Genomic DNA, 23,650 nt, shown 5'->3' with positions numbered 1-23,650 from the left:
AATGGTCAGACGCCGCAGGGTCGCTGGCATCGCTCACGAATTTCGATTCCATTGGCTGTTCGAGAGACGGTAGCTTCAAATTGGGCGGCGTTTGCGGGCAGACGCGCGGTGTTGTGCATGCCGATTCTACGTGCAAAACGAGTACGCTCGACAAATTTTTCACTTTGATTAGAGGGCTACTTCTGGCGTGTTTTGCGCTCGACTTTGTTTCGCTAGAATTGGCGCATTAACTGCGAGGGGTCTGGACGACTCTTTGAAGGCAGTCGCAACGGTTTTTTGTGAGGGGTGCACACGGGACGCTTGGTTCAAACGATGAGCTGTAAGTAGTCGCTTTACTGTTTTGTTTTACATTAAAAATGTTTTAAACTATTTCCGCTGTCCTCACTCGTTTCCTGCTTACCGTTCAAACGCGGTCGGTTTTCTCACGGCCACGTCCGGCTAAGTTCGGGTGCGTAGTCTCATTTTGTCGCAGTAATAAGAGGCTGTAGCTAGTGCCGTCCACATTGTGAAACAAAGTTAACTGCTCTTGGTATGTTTAGAAAAAACAGCAACTGCCGCGTGAGTTCTGTGACAGTGAAGCGAGCCTAACTAAACTAAATCTAACTGTTTTAGATTCAAGCAAATCACGCAGCAATATGCCATCGTACACGTTGTGATCACTGTGAAGTTATGTACTGGTGCTAGTATGATCAAAACCTGATGGGACATTAAGCACCACGAGTTGGACGAAAAAGAAACGAGGGGTATGGTTTGGACGGAACTTCAATGCCAGCAAATGCTATGTTTGGACGTAACTCCAACAGCAATCACGCCGTTCCATCTGGACGGAACGCTAGACATTCCGATAATAAAGTCCAACCCAAATGGTTATTTCGACTTCCCCACGACAATGAAAAGCCACGCCAAAGTGTCCCTACGTTCCCCAGCGGAACCTGGGACCGTGACTTTTGTCTTCGTTACTAACGCTAGGTGCATATCCTCACATATTTATGCTTCGGAGGCTTGAGCGTCAGGCTGTACATGGACTGTGGGCGCCTTTTGTTTTTACACCTCTTAGGAAGCATGAGCACATTCCATAACCAATGAACTGAACTCAGATTATCCGTTCTCGTCCTCCCTTTATACCCCTCTCCACATGTGGGTTAAGTAAAGGTGCATTGCCGTGTTAACTCCACTGCTTTTTCTTTCCTCGGTCTCTCTCTCACGCTCGTGCCGACGCTGACGTATTATTTTTACCCATGGGTTTGCGTGACATGTTTCATTATCGCCATACTTGTTCATTAGAGCTATAAACAATTGCGCGTTGTAATCTATGAATGTTCATTCACCACCTCTTCAAACATCGTTGTAGTCCATAATGTCAATCAATCAATCAATCTTTATTTTGCATTTTTAGTACAAATAAAAATGCAGGGAGTGGGGACAAAAAGCTGCTCTAAGGCAAGCTTGACTGGGTCCCCTTTACATGGCAGTTTGTGCAGCAGTTATGCATGAAATGTTGAATGTTTAAAAGAGAACAATTCACAGCACATGCGATTTTCGCGCAGGAAATGAATAATGTTACAAATGCAGTCTTGTTACAATATAAAAAAATACAACAAAAATGCAACAAACACTCGCGTGATAGCAGACCTAAAAAATGACAATGTCAATAAACAAACTTGCCTGAATATAAGGGAAAAGAAATAGTAAAGACAAATACACACAACTACAGTACTTTGGGATGAAATGACGTGTTACAAAAGCTCTGTTTTTGGTTATGAACATGGTTGACACTGTTAAACGCCATGAAACTGGTTGATGAAATGAAGTTTTATATTACATTTAGTGGCTGTTTGCAGGTCGATTTCCATCATTAATAATTTGTTCAATAGTCTCGGAAGGCGATTTTCGACGCTATCTAGCCCGTGTGTTAGCCTAGTGAATGGCACGTGCCATGTTCCTTTATTCCGAAATACATACCCCCTGTCAGGAAGGCTTTTTAAACTACATAAAGACAAAAATGCATTGTTATTAGTTTTTAAGCTATGTTTATATCTCATCAACAGGTTAAAGTCATGTAATACTGGAAAGGGTATAATTTTGTATTCATAATAGGTATTATGTAATGGGCTTTCACTTGGAATGTTGACTATGTGACGAAGGGCTTTCGTCTGCAGAGAAAAAATCTTATTTATGTTTTCTTTTGATGTTGTGCCCCATACAAGTCCGCAGTAATTTAGTTGAGCATAGAACAACGCGTTATATATTAATAGCTTAAATTTCAGTGGTAAAATATAACGGAGCCTCCAGAGTACTCCTGATATTTTGGCAAGATGGGTTAATATATGCTGCACGTGTGAGTTCCATGATAAGTGCTGATGAAATGTCACACCAAGTGTCTTTGCTTCTGAAGCCACTTCAATAGGATTATTGCCGAAGTCACCAACTTGCCCAACAACGTACCTTAACGTTGGAGTCCATGCTGTTGTTACATGTGTGATTGCCCATCTTTGCAGGTGCATTTTGTTTATTAGTGTTGTGATCAAGTTTCTTGTGTGATCACGGAGCTAGAACATTCACACTGTTAGTGTGGTCTGGCCTTAATTGTGTGAGGCTAGCTGTGTGGACACTGTGATTGCTTGGCTTACGGAGAAAATATGCTTGCTTGCTTTTATGGTTTGTGTATTGCACTTGCGTGAAACCGAGGCTCCTCAAAGCGCCTGTGGTCTCTCGAAATTTCAGCCACCTTTCTTAATACAGTCTTGTCGTAGTTTGTCGATTCGTCATGCCATGCCGTAGCAAAAGAGCAGAATTTCTATTTGTGAACATTGTCACAGTGCTGCAGTCAGTCTCATTTCATGGAGGCACCTTCCACTCTTCTGTGATCCGACACAAGGGGATTAACCTCGACGTCGTGAAAACCAGTTGCCGCCATTGGCAGGAAGACCTTCTTTGGGGCACATTTGCGGCTGTGTTCTTGAGTTGTATCTGACTGTAATAAGTTATGTGCTTTGTAGAAGTAAAGACGTGCTTACCTTCAATGGAACTGGTGCAAGATTTCTTTAGGACTAGCTGGGTATGAATGTCAAGGTGGCCTCAAGCTGAAATCAGCTGGGACATGTCATGAAGGACTCGGTGGATATGTCATAGGTATATCATGGATGCCAGTTTCTTTGAAATGTAGCTGGCTGTGCCTGTGCTCTTTGTTGGTCGGCCAGTGGATGAGCTTCTCAGAGATGCCAAACAGAAGGTCAAGGACCTCATTCAGCTGTGTCAGACTGTTTTATCGCATGAGGTGTGCAAGAATAATACCTTTTGGGTCACTGCATAATTGCCACAACTATGATCACATCTGTGATGAGTGATCTGAGTGCAGTCAGTTCTGGGCGTGCTCAAGAAGCAACTGCCACCAGGTGTGGATGCAGTATTTGTCAGTGAACACTGTGTTCACACAAAAAGTATGCATCATCAAGAGGCTTCATCTCCTATATTGCAAGTGTCACATGTAGACGATGCCAAAATTTCTGTACACTGTAGCCTGAGCAGCATGGCGCTGTAATAAAGCCGGCAGCTGTGCTTACCTGAGCTTGCAACACCTCTCTGGAGGAGGCTTCCTTGGCATAGGTTAAGCTCAGAGGAATACCGGGCATCCTGGGCATGTGATGCATTGGAGCCATGAGCTGTCAAAGCACAGATGGCTACCAAACCTTAGTTTCAATAATTTCGTGGCCACTCAGCTAAGTGGTAAATGCGTGGTGCAGTACCTTCCTCGGTGTCTGCCCATGAACTTGACACAGAAGCACAGCATACAATGACCACTATCATTGTCAACGTCACTTGTAATGGACAGCAACAAGCCTTCGAAATTTTTTTTAGTCGACATAAATCTCCTGTTTTGAGGACAATATCAGTTCTGGAAAATTGCAGTGTTATTAGCTGTATTCATACTCAACGTTGAGCTCTGTAAAAGAACAGGTAGCTGCCACCACTTCACGCAGTTGTAGAATGTGAGCTCCACTGATTGCGGCCATGTGTTTCCTGTATCAATTTTTATGTGCAGTGTTGTGCACCAAGTGCGGTTCCCACACTGCATGCCAGTACTGCGGCAGGAAGAGCTCTTCCTATGGCTACAGTTCCAGCAAGCGCTACGCTCTTGCGTCTTGTCAGACTGACGGCCCGGCAGAGGTAAGCCCCTCGCGCACTTCTGTGGCTTGCCTGCTTTATTTTATTTGGCAGCAGTATGCTACACCAACTTTGTCCTGCTTGGTATTTGTGGCACGTGATGCTTAATATTTCTCCTCAAGAGGCAGCTGTAAAACAACAGGACAAAAGGGAAAAAAAACCTCGTAAGACAGCACTGGTACTACCATTTCCTGTTAGATGTTCCCTTCCTTTTGTCATGCCACTTTTGTGCTGCCTCTTGAGAAGTAGATGTTCCAACTAGCCCTGTTCAGCACTTTGGTACTGAGTACAGACTTAAGTTCGCTTGTGTCTGTAGAAAGCTGTGCTTTCCTTCTCCTCCTGCTCTTAATAGTAATCATCGTTAGCCTAACTACGCCCACTGCAAGACAACGGCCTCTCCCATATCTCTCCAACTCTGTTTTGTACCGACTGTGGCCATCCATCCCCGCGAAGTTCTTAATCTTATCTGCCCACTTGACGATCCACCAATTCCTGCCACTCCTTGATCCGCTTGCCTTCTCTCAGATTCCAGTCCAGGATGTGGAGGTTGTCGGAATTATGAAGAGGCCCCTGTTGTAGAAAATGGGGTTTTTGTAAGCTAAGAAAGGCTGAAAAAGAAATGCAGGTCTTGCCACCACCACATGTTTTCACAGGCACACAATGGTGACTTCAGCACAGCTTTCTTGAGGTTAGTTCCTGAGGCCAGCCTATGGTGCGACCCACTTCCAGTAAGTGGTCACGGAGTTGCTTTAGGGTCTTGTCATCATGAATTTTATAGAGTGGTGATAAGAAGAAAATGTTCGAGTGTTAAATCCAATTTTCTCAACAACAGAAGGTCTTCTTGCTGTTGGAAAAACATCAACATAGTCGCCACAGTGGCTCAGTGGTTAAGGTGCTCAGCTACTGACTCGAAAGACGTAGGTTCGATCTCGGCTGCAGCGGTCGTTTTTCGATGGAGGCAAAAAGCTAGTGGCCTGTGTGCTGTGTGATGTCAGTGTGTGTTAAAGAACATCAAGTGGTCAAAATTATCCAGAGCCCTTCTCTATTGCGTCCCTCATAGCCTGAGCCGCTTTGGGACGTTGCACCTGATAACCCAGCCCAAAAAATGTTACCAGAAAGAGCCAGAGAGCCAGTGTTTACTAAGAACAAAATCTGGATGGTGTGTTCCTCAGTGTTCATTTTATAAGTCTGGCTCCCTATCTAGTCTGTCCCCTAAATGCATTAAAGGTGGCTAATATCTATGGATATTTTAATGGCAACTCTCCTTTTCTTGGTGGCTCCTCTTTAAACTCACCTTGCTTACCGTGGTAGTTACAGTAGTCAATCCAAAGAAACAGGGAAAGTAAATTTTTTTTCTGCACATGACTGTCCTTAGCTTGGTTCGTTTTGTTTGGAATGAAAAGCCTTGCATGTCTAGTGAGCCACTTTTGTTTCACGATTTAAGCCGCCGTGGGAGGGTTTCTACTTGCATCGTGAGACAATAGTATGTATGCCACCCATCTCTGTGAACATGTCCCGGATGACTCTGCAGGGTCACTGAGTAACTCTGCCACAGTGTTTGTTTCTTTGATGCTTAAAGTGCCCCTTGAAGTGGAACCTCTCACACTGGTTTATTCCTCTGCCACTTTCATATCCCACCATCCTTTTTGTGTTCTGTGTCTGCCTATGAGTGGGACAGTTTTTGTTTATGAGTGGTTTATATTATTATTAATACTGGTCATTGCACTTGTACTTTTGTACTGCGGAAGCAGTGGTACTGTCATTGTGCAAAAGCACTGGTCTGGGTGGCCCAAGGCTCCAAAGGAGTGGCGCCACTTACCAGCCGCCTCTTCCCTCTCTGGAGGAGCTCTCTCCTCTGGAACTGCTTATCGTTGCTTATTTCTCACTGGCACACAGTTGTGGTTCTTCTCGTGCCTAGAGAGTAGATAGCATTGCCCTCTAAATGCTACCGTATGTGGAAATGCTGGTACAAAGAGTGCACTGCAGTGAATAGACAACCTTTCTGAGCTGTGCTAAAGGGCTCTGGTTTAGAGTGCCTTTCTCACCACTCTTTCAGAATTTTCCTCTGTCGACGTGCAAACGGGTAGTGGTATTCTTTTCACAGAAAAGTGCAGCTAGTTTTCAGCACTCTTGTTAGTTGGCCCAGAACTGTCTTTTCAATTGTGATGTTTCCTGGGGATGTAAAATTACAAATGCATTTCTCTGTTTACCATCTCAAGGTGTGCACTGCATGCAAGCTATAAGGCCATAGCGATGATCCTTTCATTAACGGATTCCACTTAATAATCATTGTAAGGCGTTTGTGATACTATGGCCATCTTAACAAAGAACAGCTCTTGAGTTGTAGACCTACTGCATCTGATAACTGACACGGGGCAGCATTTTTTGATTGGCCTTTGGTGGAATTGTGAAGTGACTTAGGTTGGAAACATGACCCCCTATCCTTTGCTTGCAGTTCTCGTTTGCAAAGTTTCTTAAAGAGGAGGACCTTACTGACGTGGAGATTGCCGTCGAGAACAAGGATTTTCCCAACCAGAACAGATCATTCAAGGCACACCGGTTGCTCTTGGCACTGCAGAATGATGTCTTCAGGGCCATGTTTTATGGAAACTTCGCCAAGGAGGAACGCGTGGTCATCACAGATTTGCACCCGGAAGGTGTTTTGGGCCTTCTTCGGTATGTGCATCCAGCCCTCTTCTACAGCTTTTGTACCCATAATGTGTCACATCAAAATGTGCTGTAATTTTCATGTTTGTAAACCTTCGGTTCTTGAAAGGAACCTGATGCAGCAGAAAAGACGCTCAGATTATAGCTGTGCAAAGGCTGTAAGTCTGACCTAGTGCCTGGCCTGGTCCCTATTTTATAGATGGTAAACTTGGCCCGATTTGATCAGAGCACAATTATACCGACAACGGCACAGAAATAAATAATGTTACAAAATGGCAGATTACAAGAAAAATAACTGATGCTGAAGTTCGGAGGCTATCAGCTTCAGAAAAGATTTTTGTGCTGTCTTATGTAACTTTCACTGCACATGTCCCACAGCTTATTAGTTAGGGCTCTTTGTATTAAGGATTGCAAGGCAGGATACTTCTTAGCGCAAGGTATTAAAGGGAAGCTGAAATGGTTTTCAAACTGCATGAAACGCCGTGGTTGAAAAGAAAGGACCTCGAAAATCGTGTGTAAATTTTTTCCCGATTTTGTCTGCAAACAGAGCTGCAATCGCTTCCTAAAAACCCGCCGCCGGCGCGTCCTCATCGCTTCCGGAAGCGCCGGTTGGGGGGATGGCCGAGAGGGAGAACTGGCGGAAGTGACGCCATTCACGGAGAGTCGGCCGGCCGTCCGGCTGCGCTTGCTTCGCTGCGGACCGCGCTTTGGCGAACCACAGATCAACGTAATCTTTTTCCAGTGCCGTTTACTTTCTCTCGTTCGGTCATTCCGTGTAATGCTTGAAACGTGTATATAAACCAGTTTTGGCATGGTGCTTCTTTTGAACAGCGCTCAGCACACAGCTTGGTAGAATCCGTCGGTTGTTCTCCCCCAGCCTCTTCCACGTTAACCAGACAATCTGATGGTACACAGCATGCCAAAACTGCCTGCACAAACTATGTTTATTGGATCAATATTTATATTTTCGTTATATTGCTTTCTTACCTGATTGTAAACTCTCCCTTTTCAGCTGGTTCACATCCATGCTGAGCTAAGGCCACTTCCAGCACTGTCTTTAAGCACACAGTCTTGAACTCTTTTGAGCTCGTTACGCACTGTGTGCCTTTTTGGATTTTCCTGATTGCTTGCACCTCATGGCAGCGCAAGCAATTCTCTTAATCTTTCATCAGCGCGCAGCAAATGCAGCTGCACCTAACTGAACAAAAAAGCGATTATATAAGCCTAGTATACTTAAGCAAAGCAAACATTTGCATTCATGAGCGCTTGGTCATGGCTGACGATCGACAATGGTGCCAGAATTCATGCTAATTTGTCCTTGAGTCAGAACGGCAAAGTTGTCGAGCTGCGTTACGCATACATGTATGTCATCCACAAGTAATTCTGCTTGTTATCTCGATACGCAACAGCAGCAACTATATGTCGCAGCACACTAGTTTTGATGAGCAGCACTGCGAGCTCCGAAACGCAGCCATAATTATTCTTCAAACGCGTGTTCAGCATGCAAAAAAAAACAAAAAACGCACGGGGGTAAGTGCAGAAGTTTCATGGTTGAACAGGAGCCTGAACATGCGAAAGAAGGAAAGCGCACACGGGAGCTTCCTTCCGCCGGTCGCCTCGTCTCTTCGCGCTGCAGTACAGCAGTGAACCCACTCCAACTCATTCAGTTTGGCATTCTTTTGTAGTTCTAAAAGGCCTTCGGGAGTAACTAGGCAAGTAACCATAAATAAATGAACAAACAAATGCTTTACCTCGCGCGACTCGTGTAAGCTTGCCGGTGATCTGATTTAGATCATATTTACAGGTGTTACAAGAAGTTCGTCAAGAGAAAAAAAACAGCGAAAAAAAGACGCAGGGCCAGGAGAAGACACACACAGACCGTCGCCGGAAAGAAGTTGGTAGCCAGACTTTTATGCAGCAGCGGTACGCAACAACCTTTCGGCACAGCTTCCTTTTTTTTTCATTGCCACTTGCACATGCACCTACACAAAAGATATGCACGCGCATGCACCTACGCAAAACATACGTATCAGTTGAGGTTTGGTTTTCGTGTTACCCTGGTAGGACGTTAAAAGCCCATACTGGGCTAACGAAATTTCCGGCTTGCAGGCGCCACCATGCAGTCGCTTCTCTATTACTTAGCTTCTTATTCGGCGGTGGACCAGTTTTCTGTTTAGTCTGTAGTTCTCAACGATTTCGGAATAGGTTTGCATGCGCTCATTCAGGTCCTGACAGTCCGGCAGTTGCGTGATTACCTGGAAGCAAAGTATATGGGAATGTGCTGACTACCCCGGAGTCGACGAAAATATTGATAGCAGAGAAAGCTGGGAACCCCTGCTGCGCAGCGAAAAACCCGCTCGGCAGAAACAAGCCAATCCGCCTGGCGGCTGAGGCCGCGAAGTGATAAAATCTCTTTGTTAGCCTTTAGTCACAGAGGCTCCGGCCCCCGCCTTCCAGGCCTGCGTGCTGGGGGCGGTGAGTAGTTAGGTGTCTCCATTTCCGGTGGAAATAAAAGCTGTCATCCATCCAGCCATCCATCTAGTCGAGATTTCCAACACGTGAAAAGGTCACGACTTGACTTTCGCTGCCGGCGCACTCTGCGGCGTTGTTGGTTCCGCCATTTTCTGAAGCTGCTGATGGCTCGAACATCCATGGTGAAAGTCCAAACTGTTCAACACTACTTGAACTATCTATAATATTCAAAACGTAGTCCTTAAAAGCCAGGTGAAGCAACGCACTACGCAGCAGCGCCGTCGGCGCCGGCTGGAGATCCCCGTGGATGACATCACGACAGTCCCAGCCAATCGCGGTCAAGAGCGGCGTTCGCTCGTCGCCCTGAGGCGATGGGGCGCGTTTTCTTCTAAAATCAGCTTTTTGCGTTTATGTCCGCTCTTTTTGAATGAGATATTCTTCTTCAGCGGACTGAAAGCTATAAAATGACAGAGAGAACTCATTTTTTTCGAAAAGTGCTTTAGCTTCCCTTTAAGAAGACAGGACAGGCGCTGTTCCTGTCTCGTCCCCTTAGAAGCGCTAAGAAGTGTTCAGCCGCTTCATGCACAGCTCTAACCCAGATTAACTCCTTGAGGGTTTTTGCCATATATGCACAGTGGCGGTTTGCCATCCCACAAGGATTTTGCTGTACGGGAATGGTTTCAACCGTCTGATGGAAATTTCGCGCCATAATGACGATGCGTGCTCACTGGGAAGTGCTGCCACCTTCTAGGACTTACAAGAAGCGATTGAAATTTTATTGCGCTATCTTCTTCCGAAGATAAACAGAACTGATTTCTGGCTTCAGGGTATCGCACGGTCTGTGGCAACGCCCTTTCATGGTTTCGATTTTGCCGCATGATCTTAACGGAGGCACGCGAAACTTGATTTTCATCTTTATTGGCACTCCCTTGCAGGGCTGCGGAAGTAGAAGTTGATTTTCATCTTTACTAGCGCTGCTCTCGGTTTATCACCAACGCTGACGAGGCATTCTCGCTGTCCTTGTTTACTGAATTTCCTTCGAGTTCTTCAGATGCACGGCAAAGCGGTGATACATGGCCGAATGCACTACCTGTTTTCTTAACACCGGCAGCGATGACTCTTCCGCGGTTTTATGTGTGCGGGCTACGATGAAGGGCTGTGCGTACACCTGTGTTTCGAGGAATACCACACTCTGAAATGCTATTGAACATGCTGAAGTTCTGAGTGATGCTGACAGTAAATTGCTGTTCCTGATTCTTTTTTTTACTATTTCTTCCCGAGTATATACATTTCTTATATTCAGAGTCCACAATAAAGTGATTTGACCATCTGGGAGTTTTTTTTTTTTTTTTTTAAAGGGCTACAGGTACAAACAGGGTGTCAGGTACAAACAGTACTTAGAGCTGATTTATTCATGGAGGAAAGGGTGCAATAGTATACATGTTTTGAAATCTTTAACCGCAAAGGGCAGGATTGTTGGGCCAGTTGGTTCATGATTCAAGACTGAAAACGGCACGAAAAACGGTACAAGACCGGGTTCTTGTCCCGTTTTTCGCGCTGTTTTCTGTCTTGAATTGTAATCTTTGCATCACAAGTGCACAGAGTAGTCTAGAAAAATAAATGCCTGCTGCACACTCCCCTGAGATGTCTTTGCACCAAGTGCTTAGCAAAGCACTCCTGCACTTTCAGGTACAGTGTTGCACTCCTGTATATGCGTTTGGTTTCAAATGTGTGTGCATGCCCCACATTTATTGTGCATGCTTATGATGCGCATGCATTACATCAATATATCATGTGTGCATCCTTTTTATATGGCATGAATTCAGTTGTGACTGGTTAATACGACCCTTGTTAATATGGATGGCAGTTCTTCTGGAGACCAAACTTTTAGAGTGCAGGTCTTAAGTGCCCGTTCATGGTTTGAGCTGCGTTGCCGTCGCCAGTGTAACAGAGCAAGAGGGCACTCCCTTCAAGGCCGACTGTGCCGAGAAAACGAACTTGTCACCGCTCGCTCATAGATGGCGCCATCCTCCGCCTCTTCGCAGTCTGTTCACACTCTGCTTCATTGGTGGGCAGTGCAGTGAAATGCACTGCATGCGATAAGTTGTCCATGTTGGTCGCGCCACTCGCAGCATTGTCTTCCTAGTATAAACCATCTGCTTATAAACCAGGCATTGATGCAGCAAGTTGAACAAATCTCCATCCATTTCTCTGTCCACAAAGCCATCTTTACAACAATCAAAAACTGGGAGAGGAGTGTTACTTGAAGAAAGAGTATGTGTGGAAAATAGTGCTTTGCAATTCTGCGTACACACACGTCTCAAATTCTTTACCTCAATATATGGCAGAATCACAACACCTTCAGAGCTGTGCTCAAATTTCGCATTAAGGAGTATCGTAATCGGACTTAGAATTTTTTTCAGTGCACTTGTGCCTCGTTGAAATGAAAACTTGCTGCCTAGAAAATGGACGAGCTTACACATGGACAAGGCCCATTGGGGCCTGTGTATTTTTGCTGCGTTAATATGGGCAGTAATGAGCAGAAATTTTCGAATATCTCGACCAGCTCTTTTCTTTATTTTGAATGCAGGTCAGTAGTGAAAAGCAGTATGAAAATTTGAATTCTTGATTGACAAGCTTTCTTGTTTTACGGTTCCATGCTTTACAGTGCCAATGTGTGCAGTTGGTGTGCCTTATCATTTGCCGTATTGCATGAACGAGTGTGAAGAAAACTCTGTACAGCTTGTGCTACATTGAAAGCTGCAATGAGCAGATGCAGCCAATTGGGTACAGGTATGCACCAGTGCTTCATGGAATGTGAACAATTGTGGAGGAGATATGTTATCTCTCCTTGAGATACTGTCATGCGCCTTATGGACCGCTGTGCACTTCAAACTGCACCAAATTAGTGACAAATAGTGTTAAAGAGCTCTGTCCCAGAAAATCTGCCGCAGAATCCTCAGAGAACCAACATAGGAGGCAGGTGGTCCACCTATGTCACGTAACCTTGAGGCATCACCACAACCTGCCTGCTGCATTGTGAGCAAACTGCACACCGTGACAGATGGCAGTTAAGGAGGTTGCCCGCGAAGAGCAACCTCAGTCACGCAAGCCCCACTGATGGCAGCACCTGCCATCATAGGGCAGCAGTGCAACGCTTAACCGCTGTACCACTGTGCCAGTAGTGGTATGAGGACTCCCAGGGAGGACAAATTCTGCACATATGGGCAATAATCCACTAAAGCTATCATGTCAAACCCTTAAGGCGAAGCTTAAAGGTCCCCTCCAATTTTTTTTAATAACAGCAGCCATGATAATCCACTTGACTCCAAAGCTTTTGTCTAATTGCCACCTCACTGCCGAGCACATCACTATGCACAGAAGCAGATCATAATCAGTGTTTTTTTTTTCCTGAACATTTTTTTCTCTTCTTCATGACTGGTTATTATGACTGACTCGCTTTATGGACAATCTTGCTCGGGAACCAGTGTCCATATTAATGAGGCACTACTGTATATCATTGGCGGGTAATGCTTGCTTTGTATTTCATTAAGTTTCACTGTTTCTTTCTAGAACAAAAAAAATGGCTGGCGGTTTTTAGCATTGCTAAGCACGAAATGTGCGAAAACATAGCTTTTTGCAGGTGGATACTGCCACCACATACCTGAAAGCGCGTTTGAGGTGTCCACTGATCCAGGGAGCCACTTATGCGCCTTTGCTTTCCTTAAAATCAATGGTCTTCAACGTTGCCAACGCCAATGAACCTGATGAATGCTAGCAGCCTATTGCTCCAGTGCCGTTTATATTACATGGCTGCCACACCTCCACCGCCGCGGCGGTCGAATTTCGATGGAGCTGGAATTGTAGAGGCCCGTGTACTGTGCGATGTCAGTGCACGTTAAAGAACCCCAGGTGGTCGAAATTTCCGGAGCCCTTCACTACGGCATCCCTCATAGCCTGAGTCGCTTTGGGATGTTAAACCCCCATAAACTAAACCAATCCTCCTCTTGAAGGTCAAATTGTGGTGCCTGTGACCTTGGCTTGACTAGGCCACTAAAGCTTTCGCTTTGGAAATTAAACTGCACTACCAACCTGCCTGAAAAGTTTTACTTATTGTGATGGAGGTTCTTCTGCAAGCACAAGAAAAGGATTTTCGTGACTGTGCCCAGTGTATGGCTTCTAATAAGCGGTCTTTATATATGCTGTCCACTATAAATTAAGCCAAGTGTTTTGTGGGTCATGGTACGGGAATAAACAAAAACAGCATCATTGCAGGGCACCTACAAGAAAAAATATTTTTGCTTCATGCTATTTGTCACCTTGTCAAAAGCACCTAGGTTTTAAAAGACTATAGACGCTTAATTTTATTGCACGTTTTCTTCTTTCAAATGATGTGTTAGATATTGGAATGCATGGATCACTGCCTGGTATTTGTCTGCGACCGCTAAATAACATGTAATTGAATTTCTTCGCTCATGCCTGAATGATGGCTGTGATGTGCAGCCGAATTTTAAAACACGTGAGGCATGGATAACCTGCGATAAAAATGCCGACACATAATTTTAAGGCCGTCTTTCATGGCTCATGAGTGGCATGGACGGAAGCTGTAGACAGAGGCTGTCCGAAAAAGTGTCCGCACGAACTGTCAATCATAAGTTTTATGGTAATTTAAGTAATAGGAAAATAAAATTGGGGTCAAGGTGGGAATCTAACTCAGGCCACCGGCGTGAGAGACAGAGACGCCGCCACTCTGCCATGACACTGACGTTTCAAGCTGAATAAAGGCACGTCTAGTGAATGCACAGTTCATGAAAACGTATCTTCAAGATATATGCTGAGACTTGCGTAATTATGAGCATGTCAATTGCAGATGTTGCAATCAAGCGAGTACCAAATTTCCTCCGTCTCCAATAAATTTCCTTTGTGCATGGCGTGCAGTCGTAGCACCATCATACGGCGCCCACTGAAAACCCCCCTCGCGATGTACGGTGCTGGCCCAGCAGATGGCACAGGTGGGAGGCAGCACACAGGTTTCGCATTTCCGTTGGTAAGGAGACTTAAGTGCGTCTCATAACTTTTAACTCACTGAAGCACATAGATCAGCCTGCTTTAGAGCTAGAATTATAACAAATGACTTACAACACGTAACCTAAAATTCAACTAAACCTCACAGCCATCTTTCCGTTGATAAAACTGAAACAGCATCAAGAAGAAATTTAATTATAAACTTTTTAGATATTGTAGGCGAATACCATGGGGTGCTCTATGAATACCCATGTCTAACACATCATTTGAAAGAAGAAAACACACTAGCAAAAATTTGGTGTTTATTGTCCTTTCAACCACTGGAGGGACATTAAAAATGTCAATGGCCTTTAAGGGCAGCTGCTAAATAATTTTCAAAAGGGTGTATTTATGTAAGGGGTAAAAATGCTTTATGTGTTCTGAACAAGCCATGCTAGATCCCATGTGTCAGACATAGCAGTACATGTTATGCCATGCACCTTGCATTGCTTACCTGCTGGCTGTCATAATGGCACAACTTACATGGCATTCCTGCGGCCTCTATCATAAGCCTCAATGTTGAGCTCTCTCGATTTTCCATATGACTTCTCAAGGAAGTGAAAAAAAATGCTCAGACAAGGGCTGCCTTTTCTTGAATTACATTATTTACTTTATTCTAGCATGCTAATTGTAATGCGCATCAGATTGTCATGCTTTGATAAAAAGATTAATCTTCTGTTCACTTGAAACAAGCAGCCTTTAGTGCAACCGCCCTAATGTTGCGATGAAATAAACAGCGCCGCTTTTTCACAATCTGGCCGGCAACATCATTTTCACTGTTCGTCGTTGTCGGAAGCCTCCTTGTTGCTCCCAATGGCCCAAAGCATTCACCCTCGGTGGTGTGCATGGCATTTGAAATTCCGCACTTCTTGAAGGCCTTGTTGGCCTTGGCAGACAGGACCATGCACACTAAGCATCCTTCACCCATCTTGCAAAGTCCTGTAGTGAGGCACAGTTCATCCTGTTGCTTGGCCCATTTGGAACCTTTCCAAGTCAACTTCCTGGCTAAAATCTTTCCTTCTGGCAATCAGGCACATAAGTAGCAGGAACACAAAAAGTACCTGAGTCAGCCCGACTGCCACTTGCCTCCGCACACGATCCGTTATTTTACTGACATTGTGAAATTGGCGCATTTTTGCGACCAGTGCTTTCATGTTTACTCAAGTTCAAGTCGGAGCCTCGCTTAGAGGACACTTCAGATGCTGGCGAGACATATCGTTATCCACGACTGCTGTAGGCAATATCAAGTAACATGCAAGGAATACCAAGTGGTTATTTTGTGATGCCGATGACAATAGGATGTTTCTGGCATAGTTCCAGTTTCGTACTCTATTCAAACGTGCATGTCATTTTTAGATGTTTTTTCCGGAAAAAAGGTGCATGTTAGAATCAAGTAAAAATGTTATGCGATTTGGCAACTCTTTTAGAGCCCTAAAGAGATGTTCTCGATCGTTGTAGTCTTGGGGAACAACAATGTCTTTCGAAAGTTGCTGAGGAACCCTGCATGTCTTGGCTTTCATCCGTTCCTGGCTGACGTGTTTGCAGAAAAGAGCATGCAGTCTTCTCAAGAAGTGCACAAATTCAGATAATGACTGTACAGTGGAACAGTCTTCTATGAACAAATTTGGCACAGTTAATCCATGATCTAACTGGCTTATGTATTTTAGGAACTCAAAGAGCACTCCATGGAATCTTTGGGTTCTGCAGAAACCAGTTTGAGAATATCTGCTTTGTGCATGTGGGTAACTTTCGTTTTGCGTGGACTATAAAGCTGTTTAGTACGCATCATGTTCCTTGTTCACAAAGTCTGACAAAAAGCAATGCTTTTAGCCAGAACTGTGTATGTGCACTGGGTGTGGACTGGAGTTCAAAATTTGCTACTTCTCCTCTTAACCTTGGAAACGAAAGCAATACTACGTAACCTTCTTTGCTTCAGCATATATAAAAGCTTTTTTAATCTTATCTTCAGTTCAAGTGTAATGGCTTGTATTTTAAGAATAAACTTTCTCGGCAATGAAAAAAATCGGTGGATATATATTAAGAGCTGCAGTATGCCCAATAATACACAACGAATACCTTTTTTTTTTCTGCATTATCTTGCCAATAGATACGGATTATTTCGTTTGCTTTAGAGCTGAGGTCCTGTTGCCATTTTTTTTTCTTTGCTTCCTTGGGCTTTATGTTGACACATTGAATTTCATTGTTTTCTTAACAGGCGTGGGCCTTAGCACAGTGTTTATTCATTATTCATGCTGCATTTTTACTGTGAGGGTATAGGCAGTGCTGCAGTTTTCTTTGTAGGAGCACCATTGGACGTAACATGAGTGACCCGTTTGCATAAATTGGCTGCAAAACCTGGGTACTCGTCTCAATCTTAGTGGCTGATACAGCTCATGCTATGATTGCCAGTGATGGAATGTTAGTTGATGCTGTCAAATGCGTGTTCTTTCTTTTTGTAGCAAATACCAAGTCTTGTTGAGATAATCTTAATTCGGTACAGTAACACTACATTCATGCGCATTTAAATACGAAAAAAAAAAATCAATGGTGGTTTAGCTTGGGGCTAATCACAAATTAACGTGCATTAGCACAGTTAGTCATGGTTTTGCATGGTTTATCTTGACATTGAATAGCTTTTGCTTGCTTTTAACTGGCTTATTTTGATGTATCATATGGTACAAGTTTGAGTGATGTTGCATCATTTTAGACTCGTGCTGCAGTAGAATTGGCTATTCTTTAAAATCGTAGATCCCTGGGAGTTTTCGTACCAGTCCTGGTGCAGTGGCTTAGGTGACGTGCCACTGCCGTGCAATGACAGGTGCTGCCGTCGGTGAGGCTTGGGAGACCCAGGTTGACTAATCATTAGTTGAACTGCCACTGTGGGCAGTTGTTCACAATCCGGTGTGCAGGTTGTGAGGACGTCACAAGGTCACATGACCTACGTGGCCTACCTGCCATGAGGTTGGCACCCAGCTCTTCTATGTCACGGAGGGACCAGACAGACAAGCAGACAGTGGCTTTTCAGCAGAGTGAAAGCTCTAGTGCTAGTGCACTGCAAGCACATTATCCGGGAAAGTGTATGATCCACACCACCTAATTTTTAAAAAGTGTGACTGTTTATAAAGCACGCTTTTAAACTGGCACTTTCACTTCATAAATTTTTCGATAAGGCTCTGTTGGGTGCAAGATCTGAGCTTCTCCTTTTTTAGTGCTTACAGAATTCAGTCCACAGTTGCGTTTTTCTCAGCGTGGAAGAAACTTCCCAACAGATTTGATATTCGATCTGCCGGCGGCGATGGTGAAAGTAGCAGAGGTTTCCCGTCGTTTTAATGTTTTGCTTCCTTGTATTGCTGCACTGTGGGAAAGCCATTGCGGCGGCTGCCTGTCACAGAATTCGTGCTCCAGATCCGGCCTGTTCGTAGTTTTTAAGTAGACACACTGTTGTAGTTCTCACATGCTTCGCCCCTTAGGCCAGTTAGGCACTGCAAAGCAGGAGCCGCATTTCTTTCCTTCATGTCGCGTCCCTTCCGAAACGGGCTTGTAGTTTATTAGTTTATTTTTTTATGCTTCCCCCTTTTGCGCCTATGCCATCGCGGTGGCTCACTGGTTATGGCGCCTGGCTGGTGTCGCGAAAGGCACCGGTGCAATGCGGGTCGTGACAGTCGCATTTCGATGGAGGCAGAATGCTACAGCCCCAATGCAATGTCAGTACGTGTTACAGAGCCTCAGGTTGTTGAAATTATCCAGGGCCCTCCACTACGGCATCCCTCATAGCCTGAGCTGGTTTGGGACGTTAGCCCATAAAATCAACCCTTTGCACCTATGCAGTGCAGAGAAACCACCATGGCAGGAGACGGACGCTGCATTTCAGGCCTCCTATGGGCATGCGGGAGGCCTCACATGCTCTTTGTGAACAAAATGTGGGAAGACTAGCTTAATGTAAGATTACTTCGATGCAGCCCAAAGAACTGAAATTGTCAGTGCTCAGGATCTTGACTGGTACTGTCAAGAGTGTCTTAAAGTCGTCATTGTCAGTTTCAACATTCTTGTCAGAGAAAACCCCAAAGACTTTTCCATGAGCCATAAAAGGCTGGATTGGGATGCTAGGTTTAAATGATATTGAAAGTGAATATAGTTCTTGGAGTTTTGGTTTGTATTGTCAGGCTACATTTCCTCAGATTGATCCAAATATTAATCCGTCCGAGAACGATTTATTAAAGATATTCAGTCAGGGAACGCCTGCTCAGATGGTCGAAGTCTGCTGGCGTAATTGGTGCTTGGACGTAGCAAAGGGCCGCTCGCTGTTTCCAGTTGTAGTTCTTAATGTCTGGAGTTTTCTTTTCAAATGGAATTTGTTGGCATAATGCACTTGTCATCATCACAGTCCATGACCTTTGCTATGTGGCTGGCCAAGGATTTCTAACAGTTGGCACTTCCATAACTACAGTCACCTATCTGAGGCTATGAAAAAAATGATGCAGAGTTATGTCTTTCCAATCTCAGCAGGAAATTGTTATTGATCGCAGTGGCAAGATTGTTAAAAACACTCGCAAAATCTTAGCGTCATCAACAGAGGTCTAAAGAGAACCATCATTTTTTCAATGAGCTTGGCAAGCTGCTTTGATATTTTTTTTAATGTTAGGGTTTGTCAGTGCTCCTCAGCCAGCCATTCAAGAAGTATTGTCAGTAATGAAAGGCTTTGTGAGTGCTGCCCTTAAATAGTAACATCTGCTACCCAGGTTGGTCTTGTGTCCTTGTGTGCCAGAAGGCTTCAATGAATTCTGATTTACTTCAGGACAGCTGGTAACGCACAAGCTTGTGTTCATGGTTGCGTGTATGAGTTGCTTCTTCAGAGCTGATGTCCCAAACTTGCTGCCATGTGCCATGAAAACTGTCAAAAATTGCATTTGGGGTGACTCGTGTGTCTAAATAACTGACTTTACTGAACCTGGGTTTGCAGTTTGATTCTGCTTTGGATCTGATAGGTCATCCTTTTCTGATCTGGCAAGACAAAGAAACCATATATCGCTGCTTAAGGCATTGCGAAGAATATGCTGCAGGGTTGCTTTATAGAAACACAGATGAGGAACTGTTTGCTGCTATTTGTAATACCTGAGAGATCTTTCTGCATACTTTTTGCAAGTGTCTTCGCTATGCGGTCAAGAGGCCAAGCCACCATATCACTTGTCTGTACTTCCGAGTTGCTTCTGAAGAAGCTCACTTGGGCACCTTGGTAGAATTTTTATCATGCCTGGCATGATATGACTGTGGTCCTGCAATTCTAGGGTGAAACAGCCTTTGATGTCTGCTTTTTGGTCGTTGAAGGAGAATGCATATGTGCTAGGCCCATCTTTGTATGGTTTTTGCCTAGAATGTTGTGTACGGCTCACTCTGTCAGTTCAATATCACTCACTTTCCCTGTCATTCCCTCTTCTTTTCCTTCTAAAAGGACCAGTGCAAAATCTTATGCAGACTTCCTTTTCGAATTCTGGAGTAGAAATCCAGGGGCATGTTCTTCCTAAAGATCCGCTCACTGTTCTTCGCATTAAGGACATCTTTCTCTCTTGTAGCCTACTGGAGATCTTCCTGAGCATTTTACAAGGACATGAAGCCTGTGCTTACCATTCATACAGTGTGCAATGGCTGAAAAAGTATTGAATATTGGCAGCAGTCTTGATTGTGTAGTATCTCGGCCCAACTTTACAGTCATGCATGGAGGAAATAATATATGAGCATTAAGTCTGAGATGCCTCATGTCTCCTGGTCTTTAGTGCATTTCACTGAAGGAGCAACTGAACTTATGTTGATGGTATGTAATGTTCTTTCTTAATGATTGTGCGTCTTGGTACAACGCAGGTACTTCTACAGCGGCCAGCTGGAAGTGGATAGTGTGTACCAGGCTCTCTTTACTCGCAGCGCGGCCATCAAGTATCTGGAGCCGGAACTTGCCAAGAAATGTGTCAGTTACGTGAAGCGCAACATAAAAGAGGATGACGTGTGCCCCGTCCTGGATTATGTTCTTGCTAGGGAAGAAGATGTCACTGACCTCCCTACAAGGTCTCTCATCGAGGCGAACAGCCTTACCGTGCTCTCCTCCAAAGGCTTTGATTCCTGCTTGGAATACACGGCCTGCTATGTCATTGACCATGTCATCAATGTACCTGAATTCTCAGTCATGCGAGCCATCCATGCTTGGGCACTCAACCAGTGTCTTGTGGCAATCAGGGAAAATGGAGAAGAGAAGAGTGTTCGCCATTTCATGCAGCCATTCTTCTCTAAGATGAGATTCCTGGCTCTCACGGCTGAGGAATTTGTTTCTGGTCCGAACCAGTGGGGCGCCCTGACTGCCCAGGAAGCGCGAACACTCTTATGCAACATCATCAAAAAGGATTCGCTGCCTCTGCCAAATGGCTTCTGCTCACTCAACTGTCCACGTAAATAACTGCAGAATAAGCCCCTAAGTTCTGTTAATGCCTTGTCATGTGCTTCTTGTCGAACAGCGCTGATGGCACAGCAAAATATGATAATTTGTATGTCACAGATATGCTTTTGCTACTTTCACAAAGAAAGAGAGTTGTTCCGTTGTTGTTTTCAAGTTATTTATATAATTTCAGTTTTTTGTTCTAGGTTTGCCACTAGCAGCCATCTTTCTTCCATTTTGTACTGTGTGTTTTGCAGCCTTTTTAAATGCCTGTGCCTGTTTTTCGCTTACTGAATGAGAACTTGCAAGTTAAGTCAGACATACTATGTTGTAGCAACTCGACCGCCTCAACAGCCTGGTTCTGTTTTTTACTTGTTGCTTGAGTCATACCTTTTTCTTTGCAAAGTTCTTGGAGAGTGTAGTGACTAAGATGCTGCACTTTCTATTGGCACTCACGATCTTATGAGCTTTATTCATATTTTGTGCCAATTTTCTTGATTATTTCCGACAAGGGCTGCATGAACAGAAGGTGCCAGCAAGACGCATTTTTTGAACTTGCTGGCAGTTGAGTATGTAGCAGCCACGAGTGTATTAAAGTGTTTCAACTAGTCTTTTTGCACTTGCGTGTACTTTTGTTATCATTTAGTAGCTTTTTTTTCAGTTTTGCATTTTACACATATTTCATAGCTCCTTATGTACCGTAAAAACCGGACTATAGGTCGGACCGGAATATAGGTCGACCCCCTAACTAACCAATTCTAAAAATGAAAAAGATCTTTTTCAATGGGAAAAGTACCGAAAGACATCCTTACTTTGAAACAAATGCGACTCAAGAGGTTGCACAATGGTGACAGTATTTAATTTCATTTAAATGCTGCTTGTATGTACACCCGGAAAATTTTTTAACAATATCGCGCACCAATCGGCCCGCGTGTTTGTTTCTGGCACAGGCAAGTACGGCGCCGTAGAGCAAAGCCCTCCTCTTCATGAATCGCCGCAACCAGGATGGCGAGCCTTTAAATTGCGCCCTCGTGAGTCTAGAGGCACGCGCGATCTCTGCCGCTTTCACGCGGATGCATTCGGCAGTCACAGGCAGCGATCTTGCTCGCAGCGCAACGTTTCCTTCCTATTCTCGATACACTACGGTCTGCCCACGAAATGATGTTTTCTGCTGTTTGCCTCAAGTTGTAATACGCAGCTTCTGCCTCCGCCAGTACTGAATGCTCTTTTCGGATGCTCCAAATTCGCGCTGTGCCGCCAGGTTCCCGTGAGCTTCCTCGTACTCAATCGTGTTTTTCTTGAAGGCGACGGTAAATTGCCGTTAGCTTCCGCTTTGCATCTACTGAAACGCATAATGGCGGCACTGCTGCTGATGGCGATGGAGGCTGCCGACTTCAGCCACCCATTGTTGCAAGACTTCCGTATTTTTTCCGCCAATGACCGGTATATAAGACGGGGGTCGACTTTTCACCATGGTTTTTTGAAAAAAAGTTCGACCTATATTCCGGTTTTTACGTAATGAAATTGGTCAGTGGCGCACATGGTCTGGCTTGTTTGTATTATGATAAACACACAAAACAAAGAAGCTGGGATTATTTACCAGTTGTTTTGATTTATTCAATACCTGCTGTTCTACAGAGAGCTGTTGACTTTGGTCTAAAAAATGAGTTGCAGCTTAAGTTCCCAAGTCTTGCAATGTTCAGTAGTAGAGACACCACTCGTCATATCACAAGAGGGCTTGGAATAAGAACCTGTGGTGTAATTTGCAAATTCTAAAGAACAATGTTACCATTTAGGAAACATTAAATACGAAGAAAAAGTGGAAGCACAGATAGGACCGACTGACCTTTGTAATAACTTTTAATTATTTAATCCGGCCCAGTATGGATTTCCGAGCAGATTTAGTGTTACACATATTTTAGAAGTTTTTAGTAATTTTGTTCTCAACGCAAAAGACAAAAATAAGTCTTCAGCATCCTCATTGATTTGTAAAAAAGGCATTTGATGTGGTAGAGCATGAGTTCGCTTTGGTCAATTTGTGTAATTCTAATAGAACTTCTTGCTGGTCTAGTTAGTCCATTCTGACATAAGCATTGGATTGAAGGTGCCTTTGTTTTGACTTCGGGCTTTTTCATTGGCACTGTTTTACTTACGTCTGTATAATTCTAGTTTTCAAGTATGTCGCAGTGTTTTTATTAAATTTGACCAACCATGTGTTAATGTTGGAAACTGTGACACAGTGCTAGACCAAAAACGGGGTCCCACCGGGCTTAGTATTGTGACCTCTGCTGTTACATATTTACGTGAATGAGCTGGGTCATATGGCTCTAAAATGAATAAATAATGAGCTCTTTATTTAGGAAGGGAGGCTGAAGGCTGTTTGTTAGGGAATTGGGTTGTTAAGGAAGGGAAAAGTAGGGGTCTATTGATACATGAAGGGATGGCATGAGTGGTCTAGGCATGCTTAACACTGCTTTGTAGAGGCCACTTATCTTAGCATATCTGCCGACAACTGAAATAAAATATTTACTTTTATACAGACTACACAGCCCTTGATCCCCCCAGGGAAAGGTATGATGAGCAGCCTATAAATATGTACCTCTCTCCTCTTAAACTGGTTTGCTATGAATAGAATACCGTATTTACATGATTGGAAGTCTGCCTTTTTTTATATTTGAAAATCTGAAGGGCCCCCCCCCTTCATATTTTCAAATATAAACCAAAGCATGGCATCGTAAATAAAGATGAGACAAACAAGATATCAGATGCTACAGTGTTGTTGAAATTTTGTTTCCTCTATGGCTCTACCTAGCAGGATTCCGGTATTCTGCGTGCTTGTTCGGAAGGATTTTTCTCTGTTTT

The 23,650-nt window shown here is 44.2% G+C and overlaps 1 protein-coding gene across 1 annotated transcript; it reads left to right on the top strand.

Annotated features, from left to right (window-relative positions):
• Positions 1-71: 71 nt before the first annotated feature.
• Positions 72-21,407, top strand: LOC144101235 (BTB/POZ domain-containing protein 6-like). Its single transcript, XM_077634312.1, has 4 exons — positions 72-319; positions 4,043-4,167; positions 6,620-6,840; positions 20,224-21,407. Exons 1-4 carry the CDS (start codon positions 313-315, stop codon positions 20,807-20,809), a joined length of 939 nt encoding a protein of 312 aa, XP_077490438.1. The 5' UTR covers positions 72-312; the 3' UTR covers positions 20,810-21,407.
• The last annotated feature ends 2,243 nt before the right edge of the window (positions 21,408-23,650 follow it).

This window comes from Amblyomma americanum, chromosome 8 (genome assembly GCF_052857255.1).
Source record: "Amblyomma americanum isolate KBUSLIRL-KWMA chromosome 8, ASM5285725v1, whole genome shotgun sequence".
NCBI lineage: Eukaryota > Metazoa > Arthropoda > Arachnida > Ixodida > Ixodidae > Amblyomma > Amblyomma americanum.
This window is presented reverse-complemented; position numbering and strand designations above follow the sequence as displayed.